The sequence below is a fragment of the Corvus brachyrhynchos genome, unplaced genomic scaffold (assembly GCF_000691975.1).
Source record: "Corvus brachyrhynchos isolate BGI_N302 unplaced genomic scaffold, ASM69197v1 scaffold3, whole genome shotgun sequence".
Taxonomy (NCBI): domain Eukaryota; kingdom Metazoa; phylum Chordata; class Aves; order Passeriformes; family Corvidae; genus Corvus; species Corvus brachyrhynchos.
Genome location: NW_008237619.1, coordinates 2,162,004 through 2,183,729, shown reverse-complemented (window position 1 = coordinate 2,183,729; position 21,726 = coordinate 2,162,004). Strand labels below are relative to the sequence as shown.

Below are 21,726 nucleotides of genomic sequence, written 5' to 3'. Positions count from 1 at the left end.
CAGCAGGAACTTCACCACTGATTTCCATAAAGCTGCTTCTGAAGTCAGTGGAGGTATTTTGTTCACAATGTAAGAGCAGTGATTCGATACTCTGTTGTAGAAGGAGTGCTTGCATTATGATGATGTTATATGAAGGATGAAAATGTGTAACTCTTGCTATAGTGTCACTTGTCTAAATGCAAAATAGGAAACTAGAGGATGTCTGTAGCACTAACTTAAATAACACACCTGTCACTACAGTGAGAGATTTGGATGCACAATTCCTTTTTCAGAAATCGGTTTTTTTCCTAGTAAAGGCAAGAAATCCAGACTTTGAACTGAGCAATAAATAACTGAGTTTTGCTATTGTTTCATGATAAGCCATGCATTGTTTTTTCAGGTTAACTTACTGCCATTTTGGAATTTTGTGTATTCTATTTGACAATAATGTTTTCAGGAACTGAAAAGGAAAAACTTACTGCTGAAGAATCTGTCACTGAATTAAGGCAAAACAGCTCTGTTGCTTTTATTTCAAACAGGAACCTCAGCTAATAAAACTAGATCAGCCAGGTCCTTTAACACTAGCCATGCATCAGTTCGTGACAGAAATGCAAGAGACAAAAAAAGGGGTAGTGACGCCTAAGGAACTTTTTGCTCAGGTTTGTAAAAAGTGAGTATCTGTACAATTGCATGTCATAGTGAGTATGAAAAAGTTTATTGTTTGAAAGACTGTCAGTTTTTCTCTTTTTTTTATCTCTAGCTCAGAACACAGCATATAAAATTTGTAGAATACTTAACAATTTTTGAAAGAAGACCAAAATATAAATGAATAGCAGTAAAATGAAAGATACTTAGTGACATACTGATGAGCTGGCTTCATATTTTTAGAAAATAGTATATGTAGACACGTGTTGCTTTTATATACATACATTCTGGAGACTTTGTCCATGTGTGTTTGGTGTGAGTTGTTTTTGCTGTGTTTATCTCTGAGTTCAGTTATACCTTACGATTTCATTTAACAGAGCAATACGATTTAAAGGTTATCAGCAGCAAGACAGTCATGAATTGCTTCGTTACTTACTTGATGGAATGAGAACAGAAGAAATTCAGGTGAGTGCTAAAGTCATAGTTGTGCATACCTTTCTTCTTCATACCCCAGACCCAGCCTCTTTCTCCTGCTGAGGGGAGAAAAACCATACTTTCTGAGATATGTCAGCTTCCATAGAGTGGTTGTGCTGCCCACAGGACTTAACTTGAAGCATATTAGCAAAGAGAACCCGCAGAAAAAGTGGGTGTGGAGTATATGTAGTCACCTTAAAGAATGTCCGTATGTCTTCATTTCTGAAATGCACTTGTAGAAATTCCATGGGGTTTTTTTGCCAGTTTTAATTTGGGCAATCCTTAGACTGATTTTCTTACATACTAATTGGAACACTATGGTTGCACCTTGTTTCCAGTTGATTTTTTTTTGTTGTTATCTATGGGAACTATTGTGTAGTTCTACAGGTACTTGTGTTGTTTGAATTGATTCTCTTAATTGGTGAAGATTTTACTTTTTCCTCCATCTGAAACACATCGTAAAATGAAGTCATTAAGTGAATTAGTTTAGAAAATTTTACGGAGTATATTTGTTTTGAAAATTTCAGCAAATAAGTGTTGGAATACTAAAGGCGATGAGTGACTCTAACAAAGAAAATGAAGAAGAACTTAAAAAGAAAATTAAAGGTAAAATAAATTATCACAGCATCAGTAACTTGTAAAGTCTCCTTTTTTGTTGAAGTATATAAAGTAACATTAATAGAATCAACTAAAAGATACATGTCTAATTGTACAACTTTTTGCCACCTCTTGAACATGTGTGCATCTAGAATAAGAGGCTCAATAGTTTTAGTCTATATTTAAATGTCTTGCTGAACTTGGTGGCATTTCCTTCTTAACAGAATAAGAGATAGTTGATTCTGTAGACATCATACATTAAAATATGTTTGGGCAGTGATTAATCATTCAAACATGTAAGAAGTTAAAATACTAGCATGTGAATATAATTTATGCAGCTGCTAATAGTCCATTGTTACTTAAAAGTGGTATAAAAAATTTAAAGAATGAACAGGGAAATTTTTAAACTTTTCAACGTGACTTAGGAGATGAGTTGCCAGTTTAAATTCAGACTACGTGTTATTCTGAAATTACAACTTGAGGAAATTGGTTTTGTTTGTCAGACAAAAGTTGGTGCTTGTTTTTTTTTAAGTTCAGATAGTTGTTTCAGTCCTGAGAGAAAACAGGAGTTCTTACTGAGATGCAGTACTTCTGAGAAAATAGGGAAATGCATTTGAGCAGAGAAGGTGGTAGGGTATGGTTTAACCAAGCTGTCTTCTGCAAATGTGTTTTCACCCCCACTCTTTTGATACACAAAAGATTCTTAATTTAAGAGTCTTGCTGTACTTGCTATCCTGAGGAAACCAGAACAGGCCAACATGTTCCATCATACACCTTGCATGTTATATTCTCCTTTTCTTATTTGGTTTGCGGTAATGAAATTGGTTGCCAGTATATTGTATGTAATATTATTAATTTTACTATATGCTTTTTGAATTCTCAGAATATGAAAAGAAAAATGGAATACGAAGTTTTGTAGATCGAATCTTTGGTGGAGAATTAACCAGCACAATTATGTGTGAGGAATGCAGAACTGTAAGTAAACTGCCTGCTCTGAATAACCTAGAGTGTAATGTCCTCTAATCTGCAGGAGAACCCCAAAGTGACTGTATGTAGAAATAATACTTGACTAGCTGCATGCTTTTCAAAAAGGAGCATTATTTGGCTGGAATCTTACTTCCCTTGTATTATAAAGTTAACCTTTCAGTTCCTTTCAAAAGCCTTCCAGAAAAAGAGGTCAGCAGCAAGCTGCCTCTGCCAGAATTCCCTCCTAGATTCTCAGTGAACACCTTCCAGTGGTACAGATCGTAGAGCAAATTAATTGTTATGGGGCCCTTTCCTTTTTTATTCAGGGGATTCATCGTCCCCTTTCCCACAATGAAAAGACCATGGAATTGCCAGGAGGACAGTGAAGAAAGCACTACTGGGATAATATATCCTGAGAATGAAGTAATTGAGTGTATTAGCAAGTGGGCTAGTGGAATATCATGATAGATTACAGCTATGAGTCTCTTAGGCCTTAAGGTGCAGTATCACTAGATAACTAAAATTCATAAAAATATTTCCTGCTCATTTCTATGGTAATGTGACTGCTGGATTTTAGTCAGTGGAAGCTATTTGTGGAGGTAAATGAGCTGTGTTTTACAGTTGTGGGCACAAGTGAAAGCAGGCCTTGAATGTAAACATGCAAATACACCTATTGACAGCAAGCCAGCTGCTTCCAAACAAAATTAAATTGGACTCTTGATTATTCATTTAAAGGTATCCTTGGTCCATGAGCCTTTCCTTGATTTGTCACTTCCCATACTAGATGTTCAGGTAAGAAATAGTACTTTATGGCCTATATTTTTTTTGTTTATATGGAAACACTTATTATACAATCATTAGGAACAGCATTTAAGCATCTTTCTAAAAGTCTCTTTTGCAAATCAAAATTGCACAGAAAGATAAAGAATAAGATTTTTCATGAGAGTCATTCCTGTAAGTTGTGGTTCGTAAATTGTCTCTGGAAAATCACACAGGTTGTTTGAGTTCTTTGGGGGTTTTTTGTCACTTTTTTCATCCATTTTCCTGCACTGAGTCCAAGAACACTTCTCCTAATATTCAGGTTATGGAATAAAGTTAAGAAATGTTGATAGGATAGTATGTGAATACTTATTTGGTCGATCTCCAGACACTCAAAGTACGTGATTTGCTTTGTGTTTTGTATTGATAATCTGTATATGTAATATTTCACATTTGTTGTGTAGCACTGCTTACTCATAAGTACTGGAATGGAACCCCCACAGCCAAAAAGATCACGACTTCTGCCACAAACAAGTTTCATTTTAGCAGAAGCAAAAAAATTCTGTGGCAGGACGTTCAACTGAAAATGTCTCTGCTTGTGTAAAACATGACTCTTCAATGCATTTAATGAGATCGGTTAGAGGCAACGGTGATGTTGCCCCTTTACATGTTCAGAATTTGGCCATCAATAGCCTTGCTCTTACATGCTGTTTCATTCCACAAGTCCTTGTTTCATACGGACTCTCTGGAGTGAGACACTCCTTCCATTAACACCAGGGTGTGAGTTAGTTGTATGTTACATCATTAAAATGTTATATTTGAGCTGAAAACTCAGATAACATCTCTATTTCTGTGGTTGTTCTGTGGCTTTTTGGGTTTTGTAGAAAGTGAAAATTACAAAGAGAGAAAACATTAAAGAAAACAAAGAAAAGGAGTCCGAAGATGAAGAGGATAAAATCAATGACCATTACCTTAAGCAGAAAGATGAGCCCCCTGGTACAAGTAAGCACCTTCAGAAAAAAGTGAAGAAACAGGCCAGAAAACAAGCCAAGGTTGGTTTGGATAGGTATTTCACTTTGTGCTTGCTATTTCTGTTGAAATATACTGGTTTTGTTTCCTTAGTTTACATGAAGGAGGAGACAGCTTAAAATTTCTCCTCCTTCAAATGCACAACTGAAAAGACTTAATTATACCCATGTCTTTGTTGTTAAGATGTTCTGTTGAGCACTGGTTTGTAGGAATAATATAATAATATCCAGCAGAATTTGTTGCTTGTCTGAAGTAGCCTTAATCTGTATCAGACTGTTTTCCAGTCATTGATTGCAAGAATATTCACAAAACTTTAGAATACAGACATAAGAAAGGATCAGGAAGATAGCAAGGGAACAATTAGCTGTATTTTGATGATACTGCTTAACAAGGAGCAATGGGAACTATGTCTGAGTGAGGGTAAGTTCAGTATTAGTGGAACTGATCACCTCTTATCATTAAATCATAGATTATTCTTCCCTCTCCTGCCTTATGCATCTATGGTATGCAACAAACATTCTGATAAAGAAGTGGTAAGAAATGCTGAATATAATTCGTGCTTACTTTGTGTTTTGTACTCTTGTTTCTATGTATTCAAATGTGCAGAGCCAGCGCCGGCAGCAAAAACTTCAAGGAAAGATACTTCACTTGTCAGATCTCTGTGCAACTGAACAGCCAGAGATAGATGTTGAGTACAAGCAAGAATCAGAGACTGAAATGAGCTCTGAAACTCTTGATAAGAAGCAAGAAGAGGAATCATCACATGAGTGCAAAGATCACTGCTTAACTCAGAAAGACTTGAGTATACAGGGAAATAGTACAGAAATTCAGAGCAGGCATGAAAATACAGGAAAGCCAGAACAAGAGTGTGAAGAAAACGAGTCTCTCACAGATCTCTCTGTGGAAGGCTTAGATTCTCCTATGAAGTTTGTCAATGGCCTTGACAACCTGTCTTTGAAAGAGGAGGATGATGACAATGAAGATGAGGAAGAGCTTGCTATAGACTTTTCAAAACTCCACTTGGGTGCCAGTGAATCTGACATGAGTACCATGGATGGCCTTCAGCCTGTTCCTAGCAAGACGTGCGAAGTATCTACAGATGACCCTGAAACAGCATTTTGTACTCTGGCAAACAGGGAAGAGCTGAACCCAGAGGAAGGTTCAATCCATCACTGTTTGTATCAATTTACCCGTAATGAAACACTTACTGAGACCAATAAACTACTGTGTGATGTGTGTACACAAAGGCATTGTGGACCAAAGAACAACATAAAAAGTATGACAAACTTTTTTAAAAGAAAACTTTAAATATATCCCTATGTGCTTCTTGAGTGGGTAAAGGTGGGGGAATTATCCCTAAAGTGGTATTTGTATAACTTTGCCTACTTTCATTCATCGTATTAAAGGAGAATGCTCAGCTTCTCAGTTCTTGCAGTAGATGACATTGTAACAGTTTAAATAGTGAAAATTCCTGCTTTTGATATAAAACACTTGTTTTAATCTTGGTGGTTTTTCTTTTCTGCAGGTGAAAAGAAGTTTGTTTATACTAATGCCAAAAAGCAGATGCTCATCTCTCTAGCTCCTCCAATTTTAACCCTTCACTTAAAGAGGTTTCAGCATGTAAGTAGCAAGCTGACACATGTATATAGCCTCAAGTTAATATGTATATATGTGTACATATGCATGTTGTACTAGTTTAACTTGAAAACATGCTAACGTTACTTTTATTTTCTATAAAACTAGTTTGGTTTTTTTTTCCCAAAGTTTGGAAGGCATTTGTGTGCGGCATTGTGTTTTGTGGTCTTCGAGGCATTGAGGAGTGTTTTTCTGAAAGAATAGTCCCCTAATTAACTGGAAAACACTGTTTTGTGAGCATATTCACAACATATTCCCTCATTATTCTTACTGCTTACTGTATTAAAGTGGAATCTTAGCATTAATGGTTTCCTACTATTACAGCTGTTCATGGGCTCATGCATTTCACTAAGTACAGGTAAATAGGATCCCTTACTAGTAACAAGTAAGTAACAAGTTAGCAGAAGTGGAAAAGAGGATTCTGAGCCTTGTGGGGGAGAAGGAAGCATGAAAGGAAAGCAAAGTAACTTAAGTTTTATTTACAGACACTGAAGTAAAGTCATTTACCTCTTTATTCCCAAATTGTAGAAAAATTTTTAACTCAGGCCTTTAGCTTTTCAAGAGAGAAGGAGGAAAGGAAAGGGAGGCAGTACTGCCTCTTCTAAATTTAAACCCATTTAGTGTTTAGGTCAAGATACTTGAAAAATAAGGGAGGCAACTTTAATTAGATGAAAACCAATTTCATATAGAAAATGGAAATATGTAGCCTATTCCAAGAGACTGAAATATGAAGAAAATAACTTCTGCCATCATCTCCTTTTGTTTTTATGTGATTATTACAATTATGTGATTATGGTGGGAGCACAGTTTGCATCAGTTTGGATGCTCTAAGATCAGATCCTCAGGCATGTTCCAGTATCTGAGAAGCCAAGACTTGTCCTCATAGTTACTGAAGTGCATTAGAGCTGATTCTTTTTCCACTTTTGTTACCATTACGTTAATGTACGAGTGAGCTGAAGAGCCATCTTAACTTGTGCTCCAGTGCAGCATGTGGGAGCAAGGAAATAATGCTGGAATACTGGACATCAGAGAAAAAAAAAGTTTGCTTTTTCCCAGTTTTGCGTAATGTAAAACTAATTTTGTATTGTTGAAACTTTAACCTGAAACATAGAGTAACTAAGCATGGTTTTAATATGCTCCATTTTAATATTATGGGGTTTTCCTCTACTTTGGTTGTTTAAGGCTGGATTTAATCTGCGGAAGGTTAACAGGCATATCAAGTTCCCAGAAGTGATAGACTTGGCTCCTTTCTGTACAGCTAAATGTAAAGTAAGTGGGAAAACAATCAGATTCTCCTTTCCCATGTTCTAATGTGCTTTCACAACAAAGCTGCATAGCAAAATCTTTGTAGAACGCTTGTCAAGCCTGTTACTTTGTGTGATAACTTGTACTTCACTGCTCATAACTGTAGTGCTTGCATGAATCTCTAATAACCAGTTTCCATTTCATCACCAAACAAATCAAAGAGTTTACATTCTTCAAAACTCAGCACCTGGCTGACATAGCTAAACCTGTGGTTTTCTAGAATGTGGCTGAAGGGAATACAAAGGTCTTGTACTCTCTCTATGGAGTTGTTGAACACAGCGGAACAATGAGGTTTGGGCACTACACTGCCTATGTTAAAATGAGAGCTATGAACAGCCACCTCTCTGATCTTGTCCTTCGAGGACAATCTCAAGGTAAGTCATTAGAAATATTTTACAAATTATCACAAAATGGTTTGGGTTGGAAGAGGCCTTAAAGATCATGTAGTTCCAACATCCTGCCATGGCAGATAAGTTCTCTGAGAAGGGCAATGAAGCTGGTGAAGTCCTATAAGGAGCAGCTGAGAGAGCTGGGAGGGCTCAGCCTGGAGAAAAGGAGGCTCAGGGAAGACCTTACCAGTCTCCAAAACTGCCTGAAAGGAGGGTGGAGCCAGGTGGGGGTCAGGCTCTGCTCCCAGGTAACAAGTGACAGGACAAGAGGAAATGGCCTCAAGCTGTGCCAGGGGAGGTGCAGGTTGGACATTAGGAAGACATGAAGACAAAATGGTGGTTAAGCATTGGTAGGGGCTGCCCAAGGATGTGGTGACATCCCCATCCCTGGAGGTGTTCGGGGAACAACCAGATGTAGCATTAAGTGCTGTGGTCTGGTTGACAGGGCGGTGATCAGTCACAGGTTGGACTCGATCTTGGAGGTCTTCTCCAACTCAGTGATTCTATGATTGTACTCCATGATTCTTACTGAAGAGCACTAATAGAACTGATTGCTTCAATTCTTTGTAATAACTTTTACTCCTAAATTTTTCCTTTCACAGCTTTAGAAACTGAGCCAGTCAAAGGTCAGTGGTTCCACATCAGCGATACACACGTACAACCTGTCTCTGTGTCCAAAGTGCTGAGCTCCCAAGCCTATCTTCTGTTCTATGAGAGGCTGCTGTAACTCTTCAGAAGAGCCTTCCTGTGTGTGCAGCCACCTTCTTCAGAGGTGTGAGAGAAGGCAGACTTGCAAATCATGTTAACATGTTGGAGCTACTGTATAACAGGAATTCACTTTATGCATTTTAGACACACTGACAAGCAGTTAACTTATACTTTTTCCAGTGTTTCCACTACTTTTCAATAAAAGTTTTTTTCAAAATTACAGCTTTGAGTTTTTGGTGAGTAATTTGGGTAGATATAGATCTTGATCAGCAGCTTTTTCACTTTAAAGCAACCAGCTCTACTTTTGAACTATAGTTAATCTTGGCTATTATGCGTTCCTATGTGTTTTTTAGACCTGGGTTCCAAGCATAAGAAGCTGTTTCTTCCTCCACAAGAGCCACAAGAGCCAAGACAATTGCAGCTTCAGCTCTCTTTCCACTATTGGTTTATGTCCAATAGAAGAGCCCTCAAGTTTGCAAATGTTCCAGGAATTCTTTTGCTGGTGTTTTGGCAAGGCTGAGTGCTTGGCTCACTCTTATTACAGGCAGTCCCACGTAGTCTTTCCACACAACAGGCATAAGACCAGTAGTCCTGCAGTGACTTGTAACTGTGAAGTTCTCCACAAGCTTCATGTTGACTTTCATGTGAATAAAATCTTGGCTCTGGCATGCTAGAGCAGCAGCTGCTTACATTCAGTGCATTTTTTGCAACAGCCTTACTAAGAAAATGGGCATCTTGTTCTTGTAACCCTTAGAGCCATCAGCGGTAGTCCTCGTGCAGCTGACTCTAGCAGTACGCCAATCCTTCTGAAAACTTGCTGAGTTTATTTTTCAGCCTCACCAACAACTGACTATAAAGCCAGCATTAGTAGAGCAGCCTTATTTAGGCAAAAGATAGTTCCAGACTTGACTTAGCCTTCCACTCCCTTCTGGTTGTGAGATAAGAGTAGTGCTGGCAAGAGTAGTAAAAGGATTAATTATTGAAGTGGCTTGGATTTCAAGTGCAGTTCTCCTTTCAAGCTACTTGGAGACACATAAGCTGTTTACTTCCCAAGATTAATCTTAACAGGGGGCTTCAGCTGAAAGATTCCAGCACTCTGCATCATGCTGGCTAGTGCTGCTCAGCATTTATTTTTAAGGTCATTAGAATGTGATGCAGTTCACTGCTGTCAGGCTGCCCTTTTGAGAGCATGGGGACGTAAAAGGGTGAGGAGAGAGATGCATGTAAAAAAAAAAGCAGCATAGAATCATAGAATGGTTTGTGTTGTAAAGGACCTTAAAGCTCATCCAGTTCCAACCCCCTGCCATGGGCAGGGACACCTCCCACTAGATGAGGTTTTTCAGAGCCCTGTACAACCTGGTCTTGAACACTTCCAGGGATGGGCCAGCCACAGCTTCTCTGGGCAACCTGTGTCATGGCCTCACCACTCTCACAGGGGAGAAGTTCTTCTGTGTACCTACCCTAAATTTCCCCTATTTGAGTTTGAAGGCATTCCGCTTTGTCCTGTCACTGTATTTCCTGATGCAGAGTCCCTCTCCAGCTTCCCTGTAGCCCCTTCAGACACTGGAAGGTGCTGTGAGGTCTCCACACAACCTTGTCCAAGCAGAACAGCCCTGACTTTGCCCATCTCCATAGGGCAGGTGCTCAGTCCCCTTATCAACTTGGTAACCCTCCTCTGGACTCGCTCTTAACAGTTCTCTGTCTTTCTTATGTTTGGGGCACCCCATCTGTACACAGTGCTCCAAGTGGGGTCTCAGGAGAGGGGCTACTGAATGCAGGGACCACAGACCTGCTGCCAACACTTAATTATTTCGACATTCATTTGACTGTTTACTCTCAAGTACTGGCCAAGGAGCACAAATAAGAGCACAAAGAGTCACAACAATTGTGGATTATGACCTCCCTGTAGCAGGCTCATGGTCAGCCTCCCTGCACATTGAGTCTGTTGTGCCTGCAACAGGAATTGGTATGTGATCTCCCCCTCTTTATCTCAGCCCCTGAGAAGTTCTCCTTCCTTCCTCGCCAGGAGAGTGTCAGGCAGCCAGCCAAGGGTCAGCCCATCACACCCACACAGTGTCATTTATCCCTACACATTCACAGACTGGGAACAACCATGTATGTCATGCTGGCTCCAAATGAAGTAAGTCCACGCTTTAACAGTGAGTACGTTTATTGAGGTGTCTGAAGTTCTGCACTCCATTGGACACTGTTCATAATTTAAAGGCTAGAGCAAAACATTGTGACAGGCTCCAACTGGGATATTAAAAAACTCACAAAGTCATGTCACTTAAGAAATAGTTAAACTGTTCAATCATTTTGGTCTTCATCCCAGTCTTTCTTTCCTGATGGAGGTTTTGGGCCACCAGCTGGTTTTGCCATAATGATCTTGAAGAAAACAGAGAAATAAAAAAGGCTGATGTTAAAATCAGGCTCGTACCCTACTCTTACAGCCACATGATGCTGACTGCTAGCATTCACTACATTCATGCAGTTTCCCCACTCTGAACCTAAGCCAGTGAATATTATTATCCATCTAATTGAGATATTAACAACTTTCTTTTCTTTCTTGAGAATGGTAGAAGCTGACCCCGATACAGTAAAAAAAGGTATTTTACCTCATTTTTGCATGCAAAGTAAGACTTCAGTTAGTCTACAGAAAGTGAGTGCTTAAACAGACCAACAGCAGACTAGTTTACAGAGTGCACACTACAGAAAGGAGGATTATCAAAGCTACTGTTCTCAATTATTGTCTCTAAGTATCACACTTTAAAACCATTAAGTCCGTGTTAAAGCACATTCTCTGCACTGCCTATATGGACAAGTAAGGTAAAACTGAACCTGCACTTGTCATCCCTTCCATGAAAATTTGGATTTAGGAGCAGAATTCGTTTGCAAAGGCACAAATACAAGATGTAGCAATCAGCACACAGCAAACGACAGCAGTGTTATGTGTTCTCAAGGAGAATACAATCTGCCATGTGCTTGTCAATGAACTCATGCATGCACTCACACAGATACCTCTCTGCTAGAAAAACAGAGCTTACTGCACACTAGTTTTCAGGCTCATCTTTCCAGTCATCCTTATCCCAATGTCCTTGTTGCTTAGGGGCTTTTGGACCGCCTGCTGTTTTTGCCATAATGATCTACAGAAATTTTACATGCAAATTCGTTTTTGCTGAAGCTTCACAAAATAATAAAAGATTTCTATCATTATGACAGTAATCTCTATCTTTCCTAAAAATGGGATTTTCATGTAACAATACATGACAGAAGGCTTCTTCTATTGAAGCTTGTTCCTACAGAAGTTAGGGTTAACTCTCTGGATACAAATATCAACTGTCTTTAAAATATCAACAAAATCTTTTTAAAAAAATCCTAAACCCAACAAACATTAATAGTACTGCTATAGTAAAGCAGCCACATTCCAGATTACAAGCTCTTGAACAAATTACTTCCTGGCTTTCAGAAATGAACAAACCACATTCTCAAGTAGCATTATTTTTATGCCTTCCATTTCCAGGAGATTCCATCTATTTGCATGAGGGTTCTGCCAGGTTTTAACTCAGCACCCAAATGACACATAAGCTTACCTGATCAACCCTTAGGACAGTTACTGCTGCATTTGTAGCTAGCTTGATACCCCAGAATTTTCCAAGATAGGTGTCTAACACACCAGCTTCCAACATGTCCTTCACCGCAGCAGCTTCAGCCTGTCAGATGGGCAAAAAACATTATTGAAAACTTTCTCAGGCTTTTACCCAGCAAGGTGGTATCACTTTTCTGATCTCCTCCCTTCAGAAAACCTTCATTCCTAACCCATTAGCAGGAAGACAAAGTCAATAATTACTGAAGACTTACTCCCTGTCACATTAGTTCAGTATCCCCCTCCACCTCTGACCTAAGGCCACTACACTATACTGAATTGAACTGCTTGCTGATAAAAACGAACATTTAACTATTTCAATTCCAATAAATTATTATTCTAGGCTGTGCAACACAGAGCTTCCAACAATTCAAAATAATCTATAAATACTTCATACTGATAGAAGTACTATTAGGTATAACCCTGCACTGCAGGGCAACAAGTAACATGAAAGACTATTTACCTCAATATCAAATCCAACATTTTTCTTCCCTTCCTGATGCACAGCATAAAGTTTGGAGATGACCTCATTAGCCTTTACTCCAGAGTTTTCTGCCAGTGCTCGAGGAATGGCTTCAAATGCCTCAGCAAACTTCTTGATGGCATATTGGTCAAGTCCAGGACAAGTCTAAAGTGAAGTTGAAAACCACGTCAGCATTTCAAAAACTGTAAGATAGGGAAGCATTTCCTCCCACACTTGTTTTTAATACACAACTATATATGTTGGTATAAAATAGTATTTGTGGTTTCTTTGTAAAATGTGTGTGTGAAGACGAAAAGCCAAGAAGCCTGTTTGCTGTACCTCTCCATACGATGTGATCTGCTTGGCTAATTCAATCTCTGTTGCACCACCTCCAGGAACAAGACGTTTATCCTGTGGAAAGACCACACCAAAACACAGTGTTTTTCTTAAAGCATCTATTACTTTTTATTGCTTTTGGATTTTTCTAGTATATCAAGAATGCAGCAGAAATTTATTCCACACAGACTTAGTAAGAATCGGAACAAACACACATTATAAGGGAAATATACCAGAATTTACTCGTTCATTCCAATGTCTTTGAAGAAAAACAGCTTCTTTTGTAAAAAGCAAAATAATAATGCAGTGGGGGTTTTGTGTCTGGGATTTTTTGGCTTTTTTTGTAACAACTTCAATTCATGGTTAACTGTAACAGCATTCCTAGATTTTCTCATCTTTTCTATTATTTCGGTGGGAAGTATCATACAGGAAACCAATCAACTGTACACTAAGTTTAATATGTCAAGAGGTATCACAAGGTGTTGGGAGTTTTTGTTTTGTTTTCTTTCACTTTAAATTAAGCATTTTGTACATCCTTTGGCAAACCAGAATTTACTTAATAACTCTGGTCTTTTAACCCACAAAGTAACCATCATAAATCTTAAAACAGGATAACTCCTGGACACAATCATAAATGCACAGCATTTCTGTATTCTAAATCAATATCCATGTCTTGGTATGTAGAAGAGATTAACAGTTTTAACAATTTTTGCATGCCATTTTCCAAGTAAATACAAGAACATTTCCTTTTGTATAAAAAGAGGAAAAATGAAATAATAATATTTAAGACCACATAAGCTGCTCACAAAAAAAAATCCTCTGTAAGACTTGAGTTCTTCCATCCATAAAAACCTATCTGTATTATGTGGAGGAAGCATGAGTTATCACCAATGAACTAGAAATTGAGTCTCCAACCAGTCAGTTTCTCCTGATCCCAAGTGACAAAGCTATCTAGCTTTTCTTCTGTGCCTGGTTTCCAAAGAACATTACAAAACTTCTACAGAGTAAGTCAAGAAAGAGCTGGCTGTCTTTAGAAAGTAGCAAAGCTAATCTGCCTTCAAGAACTCACTCATTACTGGAAAATTGAGTGCAGTCCATGTTGAGCACCACCTTTCTTGTACCCTATGTTCACAATGGCAATCTTCTCTACACAGCCCTCCACATCTCAATACTACACAGCCATCTCCCCAACTCCAGAAGGCACCTAAGCAGATTAGTATCTACAGCCTTTGTAGCAACGAGCACAGGGCAGGCTCAAGTCTTGCCTCAAACTGATCCACTTCTCACTTTTGATAACTCAAGTGTTCTTATTACTCACCCTTGTGAGTACTTTGAAAGTATTGACACCATCATCCACTGCTCTCTCTATGTCATCCATCAGATTGTCTGTAGATCCACGAATGAGAATAGTAGAAATGGCACCATCCTCCTTTTCTGTTCAGAGACATGCATTACTGAATTAATTCATTAATCTTATATCTAAAACACATACAAACACACAAACACAACAGCAATGTCAGAAGTTCTACAGAACATACATACCATGCTTAAACACCACAACCTGTGTATCCCCAACCTCTGATAAATACACACTATTGCAGTGACCCATTTCTTCAAGAGTAGGGGGAGTCTGGAAAGAAAAACATGAGTTAAGAATTGAACCTGCTCATCAGTTCTCACCCTCCTGCACCTCATTTGGGAGGTACATACCAGTCTGGGTAGGGCTGTTGCACCAACAGTTTTGCACAGTCTTCTCAGGTCCCACTTGGAGTTCAGCCTTTAAAAACAAGTTTCCATAACAATGTTAACACATACAAGAGTATTCTCTTAATTTGGCAGCATTTTGTGAACCAATGGCAAGATCAAAATTTACTGCATCAAGTATCAAGCATGCACTCAATTATTTTTTTGAGTTATAAGTATCAGTTTTCAAGGATAGTGTGCAAATTTTAAAACAAATAAGAGCTTCAAACACATGGAAATCACCAAGCTTCATCCACTACTGCAAAAGATTTGATCTTTAAAATGCCTCTGTAATAATAATCCTTCTTTGTTATACAACATTACAGTATCACACTCCATTTCCAGAAGTACAGACTTTTTGGACAGCACCCAATAAATTTACAGCTTTCAACAAAGGACCACTTATCTGCGTGAGATGGTGAGAGCTGCTGCTAAGTATATCTGACTTTATGTGATGCAGGATATATTCTGAAGATGTACAAACATGATTTATAGGAAAAAAGACAAACAGAGCAGAAAAATGACAGAAAAGTCATTAAGTTAAGAATTTCCATCTATAAATACATTAGTGATACACAGAGGCATCTCATCATTTCTAAATCATCACATGAGGACTGTGAAGAGGGAAAACCATTGTGGAATAGTCTCACGTGCCTTTGAGACCATATCCCTCTTTACCAGAGCCACGAATTTTGATATTCTGGATTTTGACTGTGCTGTAGAAACACTTAAACCAAAATAACAGTATATACACTACACTGTAGATATAACCAATATATACAAGTTACTCCCCCAGTTAGCTGTCAGAGGTGAAATTCTATCAAGAAACTTAAGATATGAAACAACCAAGTTGAAGGTCAGATTTTGGCTTACTAGAAGAACACACGTAATCTGCAGTATTTTGTTGGTAATTAATTTAAGAGCTAAGAGATAAGATGGCAAGTCCATTTCATAAATCTGGTAGACCAAATGTTTTTGTGCTCTCCTAGTACTTACCTGACTAACATAAGATTGTATTTGTTGGCATAATGAAGAGCCATATCTGCCACTTTGCCACCTGTTACTACTACGTTTGCACCACTATCAGCAATAGCTTTGACTTGCAAATCCATTAGATTTTCTTCTCCTTTACTGAAATTCATCAATTCTTCAGCATTCTTTATTAGGACGGTGCCCTAGTAAAACATATACACTGTTACAGTTTACCATTAAACCACATGCCTACAAGTTTCTGACAAACCATTTTGTCTCCCAACCTAACTATAACCTTCAAGTCATTCTATTTTGTAATACTGACACCCTCCCCAGGCAACAGGGTAAAACAAGAGGAAAAAAAAAGGAAACCACCAGGGAATTCTAGACAACCTTGAGGTTCAGAAATTCGAGCTGTAGTTTGGCTCACATAACCCAACAAAACCAACGCCATTTCCTCTATCTCAAAAACCCTGTGAAGCAATCAAGGTTCAAAACTTTTCTATGAACTTTTTTAAACTAACAAAATCAATATTCAAAATATCTCAATCACCAAGTGTCGAGAATATTTATAGCCAAGTCTAAAAATAAGAGCACATAAGCATAAACAGAGATGTAACTTATTTTGAGCTTTAACATACCTTAGTTTCAGTTATCATACCATCAAAAGGGCAGGAATACACAGCTATTTTTGCATCTTTGACAGAAGTAACATCTCCTTCAGTTTCTTTTTTAAAAACCATGCCATGCAGTACTGAGGAAGCAGAAATACCAGCACCCTGAAAGGAAATAAATGGAATCTGAGGCTTTTTACAAGGGCAAGTAGTGATGGGACAAGGGAGAATGGTTTCCCACTGAAAGAAACTAAGTCTAGATTAAATATCAGGAAAAAATTCTTCCATGTGAGGGTGGTGAGGCCCTGGCACAGGTTGCCCAGAAAAGCTGTGGCTGGCCCTATACCTGGAAGTGTTCAAGGCCAGGTTGGACACGGTTTGGAGCAGCCTGGTCTAGTGGAAGGTGTCCCTGCCCATGGTAGGGGGCTGGAACTGAGGGATCTTTAAGACACATTCCAACCCAAACCACTCTTTGGTTCTATGAATGGGGGAACATCATATTACTGACCATTTATTGTCAGAAAGCTGCACTATTCTGCCTGAAAAGCAAACCTTACAATCATTTGGATGGAACGCCCTAAGTGTAAGACTTTAGCTTATTCAGCAACAAAAACATTCTCTAACAAGTTCCCATTTTAGATTACTTTCAATATTAATGATTTTTGTTTCTGACTGTTTCTACTGGGCACTAAACAAGAGAAGTAAAGACTAATTTCCAAAATTTACTACCCATGTGTCATAGGTTAGCAAGCATAGTCCCGGAAGGGATGTCCTTGCTAAGGGGTGCTTACAGTTTCCTCTGGGAACTGATAGAACCTATCAGCTGGCCAGTTTGAATATGGACAATTCTCTAAGCCACTTAAAGTTGTGGAGATAGGCAGATGCTGACGCAGCTGTAATTTCATGAGAAGTTTGGACAGGGAGAGATGAACCAGATGAGGACTTTTGCTCCAAATGGGAAAGGAGAAAACCTCAGTCCGTAGAGATGAACCAGATGAGGACTTTTGCTCCAAATGGGAAAGGAGAAAACCTCAGTCCGTAGAGATGAACCAGATGAGGACTTTTGCTCCAAACGGGAAAGGAGAAAACCTCAGTCCCTAGAGATGAACCAGATGAGGACTTTTGCTCCAAATGGGAAAGGAGAAAACCTCAGTCCGTAGAGATGAACCAGATGAGGACTTTTGCTCCAAATGGGAAAGGAGAAAACCTCAGTCCGTAGAGATGAACCAGATGAGGACTTTTGCTCCAAACGGGAAAGGAGAAAACCTCAGTCCCTAGAGATGAACCAGATGAGGACTTTTGCTCCAAATGGGAAAGGAGAAAACCTCAGTTCCTAGAGATGCTCCCAGAGATAGTCCTAACGATGAAGATGATGAAGACCCTTTGCTCCCAGGGAAGGAGAAGGGCCTCTGTTTTTGTTTCTGAACGGCTCAACCTTAAAATTGTACCCCAAAAAACTTCAAGAGTGGACCCTCGAAAGCAGTTGCGGGAAAAGCTGCAAGTCGGGGGAAAGGACTCACACGCAGGCAGAGAGACTCCTCTTCCTAAATGGACTGAACAATATTTGGAAGTGGGCGGCTGTCTCGTTGTGATAATGTTTTCATAGCATGAGCAAGAAGAGACTTCTCTTTCTAAATGGACTGAACAAGGTTATTATGGAAGTGGTAAACAGACTGAACATCTTAAGGGTTGTCTTTTTACATTGTCAGTGGGAGAAGGGAGGAAGGTGGGGGGAGGAGGAGAGTTCTGAAGGTGGTATAATTTTTTTTTTTTTTTTCTTCTTTTAGGTCTGTTAATAAACTTCTTTATATTCTTTCAAGTTTGGTGCCTGTTTTGCATTTCTCCTAATTCTTATCTCACAGCAGATAAACAGTAATGAGTATTTTGGACCAAACCACTACACTAAATTGGTGTTTCTGCCCGGTTACAAACCGAGCCCGCGACACCATGCCACAACAAAATTAGGAAAGACTCTTTGGAAGTTCAAAGATTAACCTTCATTACACTGTTTACCTTAATAATCACAGCAAAGACAGCTACTTCAAACTTACCACAATTTTGCACACTCTGATATTATCAACGTTGAAATGACCAGAATCAGGAAGAATAGAAACTGGCAAAAAAAAAAAGAAAAATAAAAAAATTAGTATGTCTTGCCTAGTGAATAAAGTAGAACAATGACAGCATAAATAATGCCTGCAATTTTTCTGAACTACTGAATTTCAGTGGTTTGAGATACCTGCTTAAATTCAAGACAATTATAACCTACTAATAACTGGCATAAAGAGAAACAGAATTTTTGTTTTTATAAAGTAATAATCAGAAAGAAATAATTAACTAAGCAGTCTGAATAAATAAGTTTAAATATGCACTCATACAGATACAGTCAAGAGACAAGTGTGACCCAGAGTATTTAGAGTAAACACTGGAACTAAAAATGAAGGTTTTTTCCGGGAAATCTAAAGGGAGAACAACTCAACAGAACTACAGTCTTGCTTCCATTGTTCTGTGGCTGCAACTAATATCCACTTATGTGAAGCACAATATGTCCTCCTAATGATGTAAAAAGAGGGAAAACGATGGGTTTCTAAAAAGGTCACTGAAAAGACTTGAAAGCTATTTCTAGGAATGCTTAGTAGGAAAGGCAAACCTTTTCTGAGCCACAATGCCAATGCATAGTTCAACGTGAGGAAGATTACTGTCACTTCAGAGATAAAGAGTTCCATCCAATCCAACCTAACCATACTTTCCATCTTACATGAAAAAGTAACAACCCTAAGCAAACCTACTGTTTTTTAGCTGCATACCCACACCTATTCCTGCCCACTTACCACAGGCCTGAGCAATAAGCTTTGCCAAGAACTGTTCATTGCCATATTGTTTGCTCATCACTGACGTGTGCAACAAAGATGCCACTTCTTCAACATCTCGAAGGTTCTTTGCAGAACAGCACACCAAGTCTGGAAGAATTTCTAGGGCTTTCTTGCAAGCCTTTTCATATCCTTCTATCACCTGTGCAGCAAACAGTAAATATTCACTACAACATTTCATACTGTTTTTATCTGCTTTTCAAACTGCCATAAAACATTAATAGATGCAAAAGTTTTATTATAAGGGAAGCAAGCAATCACAAGCAGCAGAACACATGGTTCTCCTTCAAACATCTTTATCTAAAAAATCAGTTGAGAAGAAAGCAGATGATTCACAATATTATGACCCAAGAATACTGACCAGTGGCAATCTGGATTCAAGCTGTGTGAACTGTAATGAGACTATAACTTGCCTCCGAGACAGACAACCCCATCCTCAGAAGGTCTTCTGCTAACTCCAGAAGAACTCCAGCAAAAACAAGGACAAAGTTTGTTCCATCTCCAACTTCTTGTTCTTGCATGTGTGAAGCCATCACAAGCATTTTTGCAGCAGGATGCTGAACCTATAAAAGACATTACACATCTTGGTTACCAACATCCCACCTAAGATTGTGGCTTCAGGCTTTTCTACGTATCTTTCTAAGCTCTCTTATTTGAAATTGTACCTAGAGATACTAATAATGCACAAAATTGGAAAAGAAACAGCATAGATAATCTAGGGTGGCTAACGTCCCTAGCAAGAAAAAGGACAAATATATATTAAAAAAAAAAAAAAAATCAGAGAACTGAGCATTGCCCCTACAACATGTATTAGACATCCTTGACATTGGTTCTGAACTACTTTTACAGGATGCAGTGGCTTCACAACTCAGTTCTGCAACAGGAAAACACTCTGGAGTTTAGATCTTCAAACTGAATTCATGTGTAACATACAAAGTACATGTCTAAATAACAGTTTAATTTTAATGGGGGTGAGTGGGGAGGCTCTGCTTAAAGATTCCACTGCTTCACTTTTCTTTCAAATAAATGCAATAAAACACTATATTCCTGAATACTTATACCTAACATTTTATACCAGAAAGTAACATGCAAAATTCATCAGAGTAGGTCCCTAGTATGCAGACTATATTTTTTAAAAACACAACTGAGACTTCCACAGTTATTCTACTCATATGGAACACCAATACAATGCATTCAGTAAGGAACTACTTCATTCTTACATTATTTCTATCACCAAGTATAAAATTCAGTAAAATATTATTCATGTTGTTCAAGTATCAATTTGAAGTCAGAGGAAGAATTAAGAGAGGATAGCCTTTTCATGCCTTTACAGTATTTACAGAAGGATGCTGCCATAGCCTCAGATTCTTAAATTCAATTGATGGATTCTAAGCAGTCAGGAGAACATGGCAACCAACAACACTGGGATATTAACTCAACAGGTATGCCACGGAGACTTTTCCAAACCACTGCATTTCTAGACATATCCCCTTCTAAACCTACTGGTTTGGCAGAAAGTAGGGAATTATTAAGCATCTCCTATAACTATTAATGCTGCTTCACAGAAGAATTATATTCTTCACTGTGGACCTCAAATTCAGTGTAAAAAGTAAATGATTTCCAAAGTGACATATGGAAATCATCTGGCAAAGTGACATTTCCTTACTGACAGTCAGAACCATAGCAGCCCACGAGCAGAAACATTGACATCTTCTGAAGCAAGAAAATCTACCTCTAGCTCTCTCAGGATAGTAGCAGCATCATTTGTAACAAAAAGCTTCTCCAGATGATTGATAACCATTTTGTTCATTCCTAAATGGGAAAACAAAACAATTTTTAAAAATTATTCATTATGCACACAATATCCTGTACACATACACTGTTTCGTAACTTTCAGGTGTATCTTGCACATGAAAGTGTTAGTTCTGTTTATAATTTAAGAACTTTAAAAGATTTTTGTGAAATAACACTTGAAGTATGTGACATTAAGGAGAAATCAGTAGTTTCTGAGTAAGCAGTTTTCTTTCCAGAAATATCAGCACATTATTTAATTAAACAATACAGGGGAATATCTTTTGTTTCCATATATCTAACTGAACAAGATTATGTTCGCTGTGACTACTACCGTGTTATTGTGTTTCCTTTAATTTTTGTGCTTTTTCGTGTATTTTATACCATGTCTCAAAGCGAACACAGTAACTGTGACAAAAACCTGGCAAAAGCAGACACTGAGCATAACTCAAAAGCTATCAAAACAAAATCTGATTTCTACAGTCACAAAGAACATGTTCACAGTTTTAGAGCAAGTCCAGTGTGTTTCCCCCAGAAACAAACAGCTGCTCCTTTGTCAAGGTTATGTTTAGCCTCCAAACATAGCATTTGTCTCAAAAATGCAGCATTAATTTTAGGATTTATTTACCATTTGGTCCATAAGCTGTACGGGTGGTTTGAGCAAGTTCTTTGCATGCCTGAATGTTTCTATAGACAGCTTCTTCTAGTCCTGAATAATGCTAAAGAGAAAAATGACAGATCAGAATTAGGCTAACAAAAAAAAAAAAAAAAAAAAAAAAAACTAATAACTTCTCATAAAAGCAGGGCC

The 21,726-nt window shown here is 38.3% G+C and overlaps 2 protein-coding genes across 5 annotated transcripts in view; one reads left to right on the top strand and one right to left on the bottom strand.

Moving 5' to 3' along the window:
- Positions 1-8,708, top strand: part of USP16 (ubiquitin specific peptidase 16) — an 18,601-nt gene extending 9,893 nt beyond the window's left edge. The window contains exons 8-18 of one of the 3 annotated variants that reach the window (XM_017731741.1): positions 519-649; positions 1,002-1,089; positions 1,626-1,704; positions 2,579-2,670; positions 3,397-3,453; positions 4,305-4,472; positions 5,056-5,725; positions 5,975-6,069; positions 7,267-7,353; positions 7,610-7,763; positions 8,381-8,708. In XM_017731741.1, coding sequence (XP_017587230.1) covers positions 519-649; positions 1,002-1,089; positions 1,626-1,704; positions 2,579-2,670; positions 3,397-3,453; positions 4,305-4,472; positions 5,056-5,725; positions 5,975-6,069; positions 7,267-7,353; positions 7,610-7,763; positions 8,381-8,505 — 1,746 coding nt within the window. In that variant the 3' untranslated portion in view covers positions 8,506-8,708. The remainder of the gene's footprint in view (positions 1-518; positions 650-1,001; positions 1,090-1,625; positions 1,705-2,578; positions 2,671-3,396; positions 3,454-4,304; positions 4,473-5,055; positions 5,726-5,974; positions 6,070-7,266; positions 7,354-7,609; positions 7,764-8,380) is intronic. The other 2 variants (XM_017731743.1, XM_017731742.1) reach the window with 2 other exon arrangements.
- A 1,930-nt stretch (positions 8,709-10,638) lies between these two features.
- Positions 10,639-21,726, bottom strand: part of CCT8 (chaperonin containing TCP1 subunit 8) — a 13,060-nt gene continuing 1,972 nt past the window's right edge. Inside the window, exons 2-16 of one of the 2 annotated variants that reach the window (XM_017731745.1) lie at positions 21,547-21,637; positions 20,860-20,939; positions 19,541-19,690; positions 19,089-19,269; positions 18,309-18,370; positions 16,285-16,422; positions 15,668-15,846; positions 14,639-14,705; positions 14,471-14,558; positions 14,247-14,362; positions 12,932-13,003; positions 12,593-12,757; positions 12,077-12,196; positions 11,531-11,629; positions 10,639-10,871 (exon numbers count right to left, since the gene is read on the bottom strand). In XM_017731745.1, the coding sequence (XP_017587234.1) occupies positions 11,537-11,629; positions 12,077-12,196; positions 12,593-12,757; positions 12,932-13,003; positions 14,247-14,362; positions 14,471-14,558; positions 14,639-14,705; positions 15,668-15,846; positions 16,285-16,422; positions 18,309-18,370; positions 19,089-19,269; positions 19,541-19,690; positions 20,860-20,939; positions 21,547-21,637 (1,602 nt within the window). In that variant the 3' untranslated portion in view covers positions 10,639-10,871; positions 11,531-11,536. The remainder of the gene's footprint in view (positions 10,872-11,530; positions 11,630-12,076; positions 12,197-12,592; positions 12,758-12,931; positions 13,004-14,246; positions 14,363-14,470; positions 14,559-14,638; positions 14,706-15,667; positions 15,847-16,284; positions 16,423-18,308; positions 18,371-19,088; positions 19,270-19,540; positions 19,691-20,859; positions 20,940-21,546; positions 21,638-21,726) is intronic. The other variant, XM_008631685.2, reaches the window with a different exon arrangement.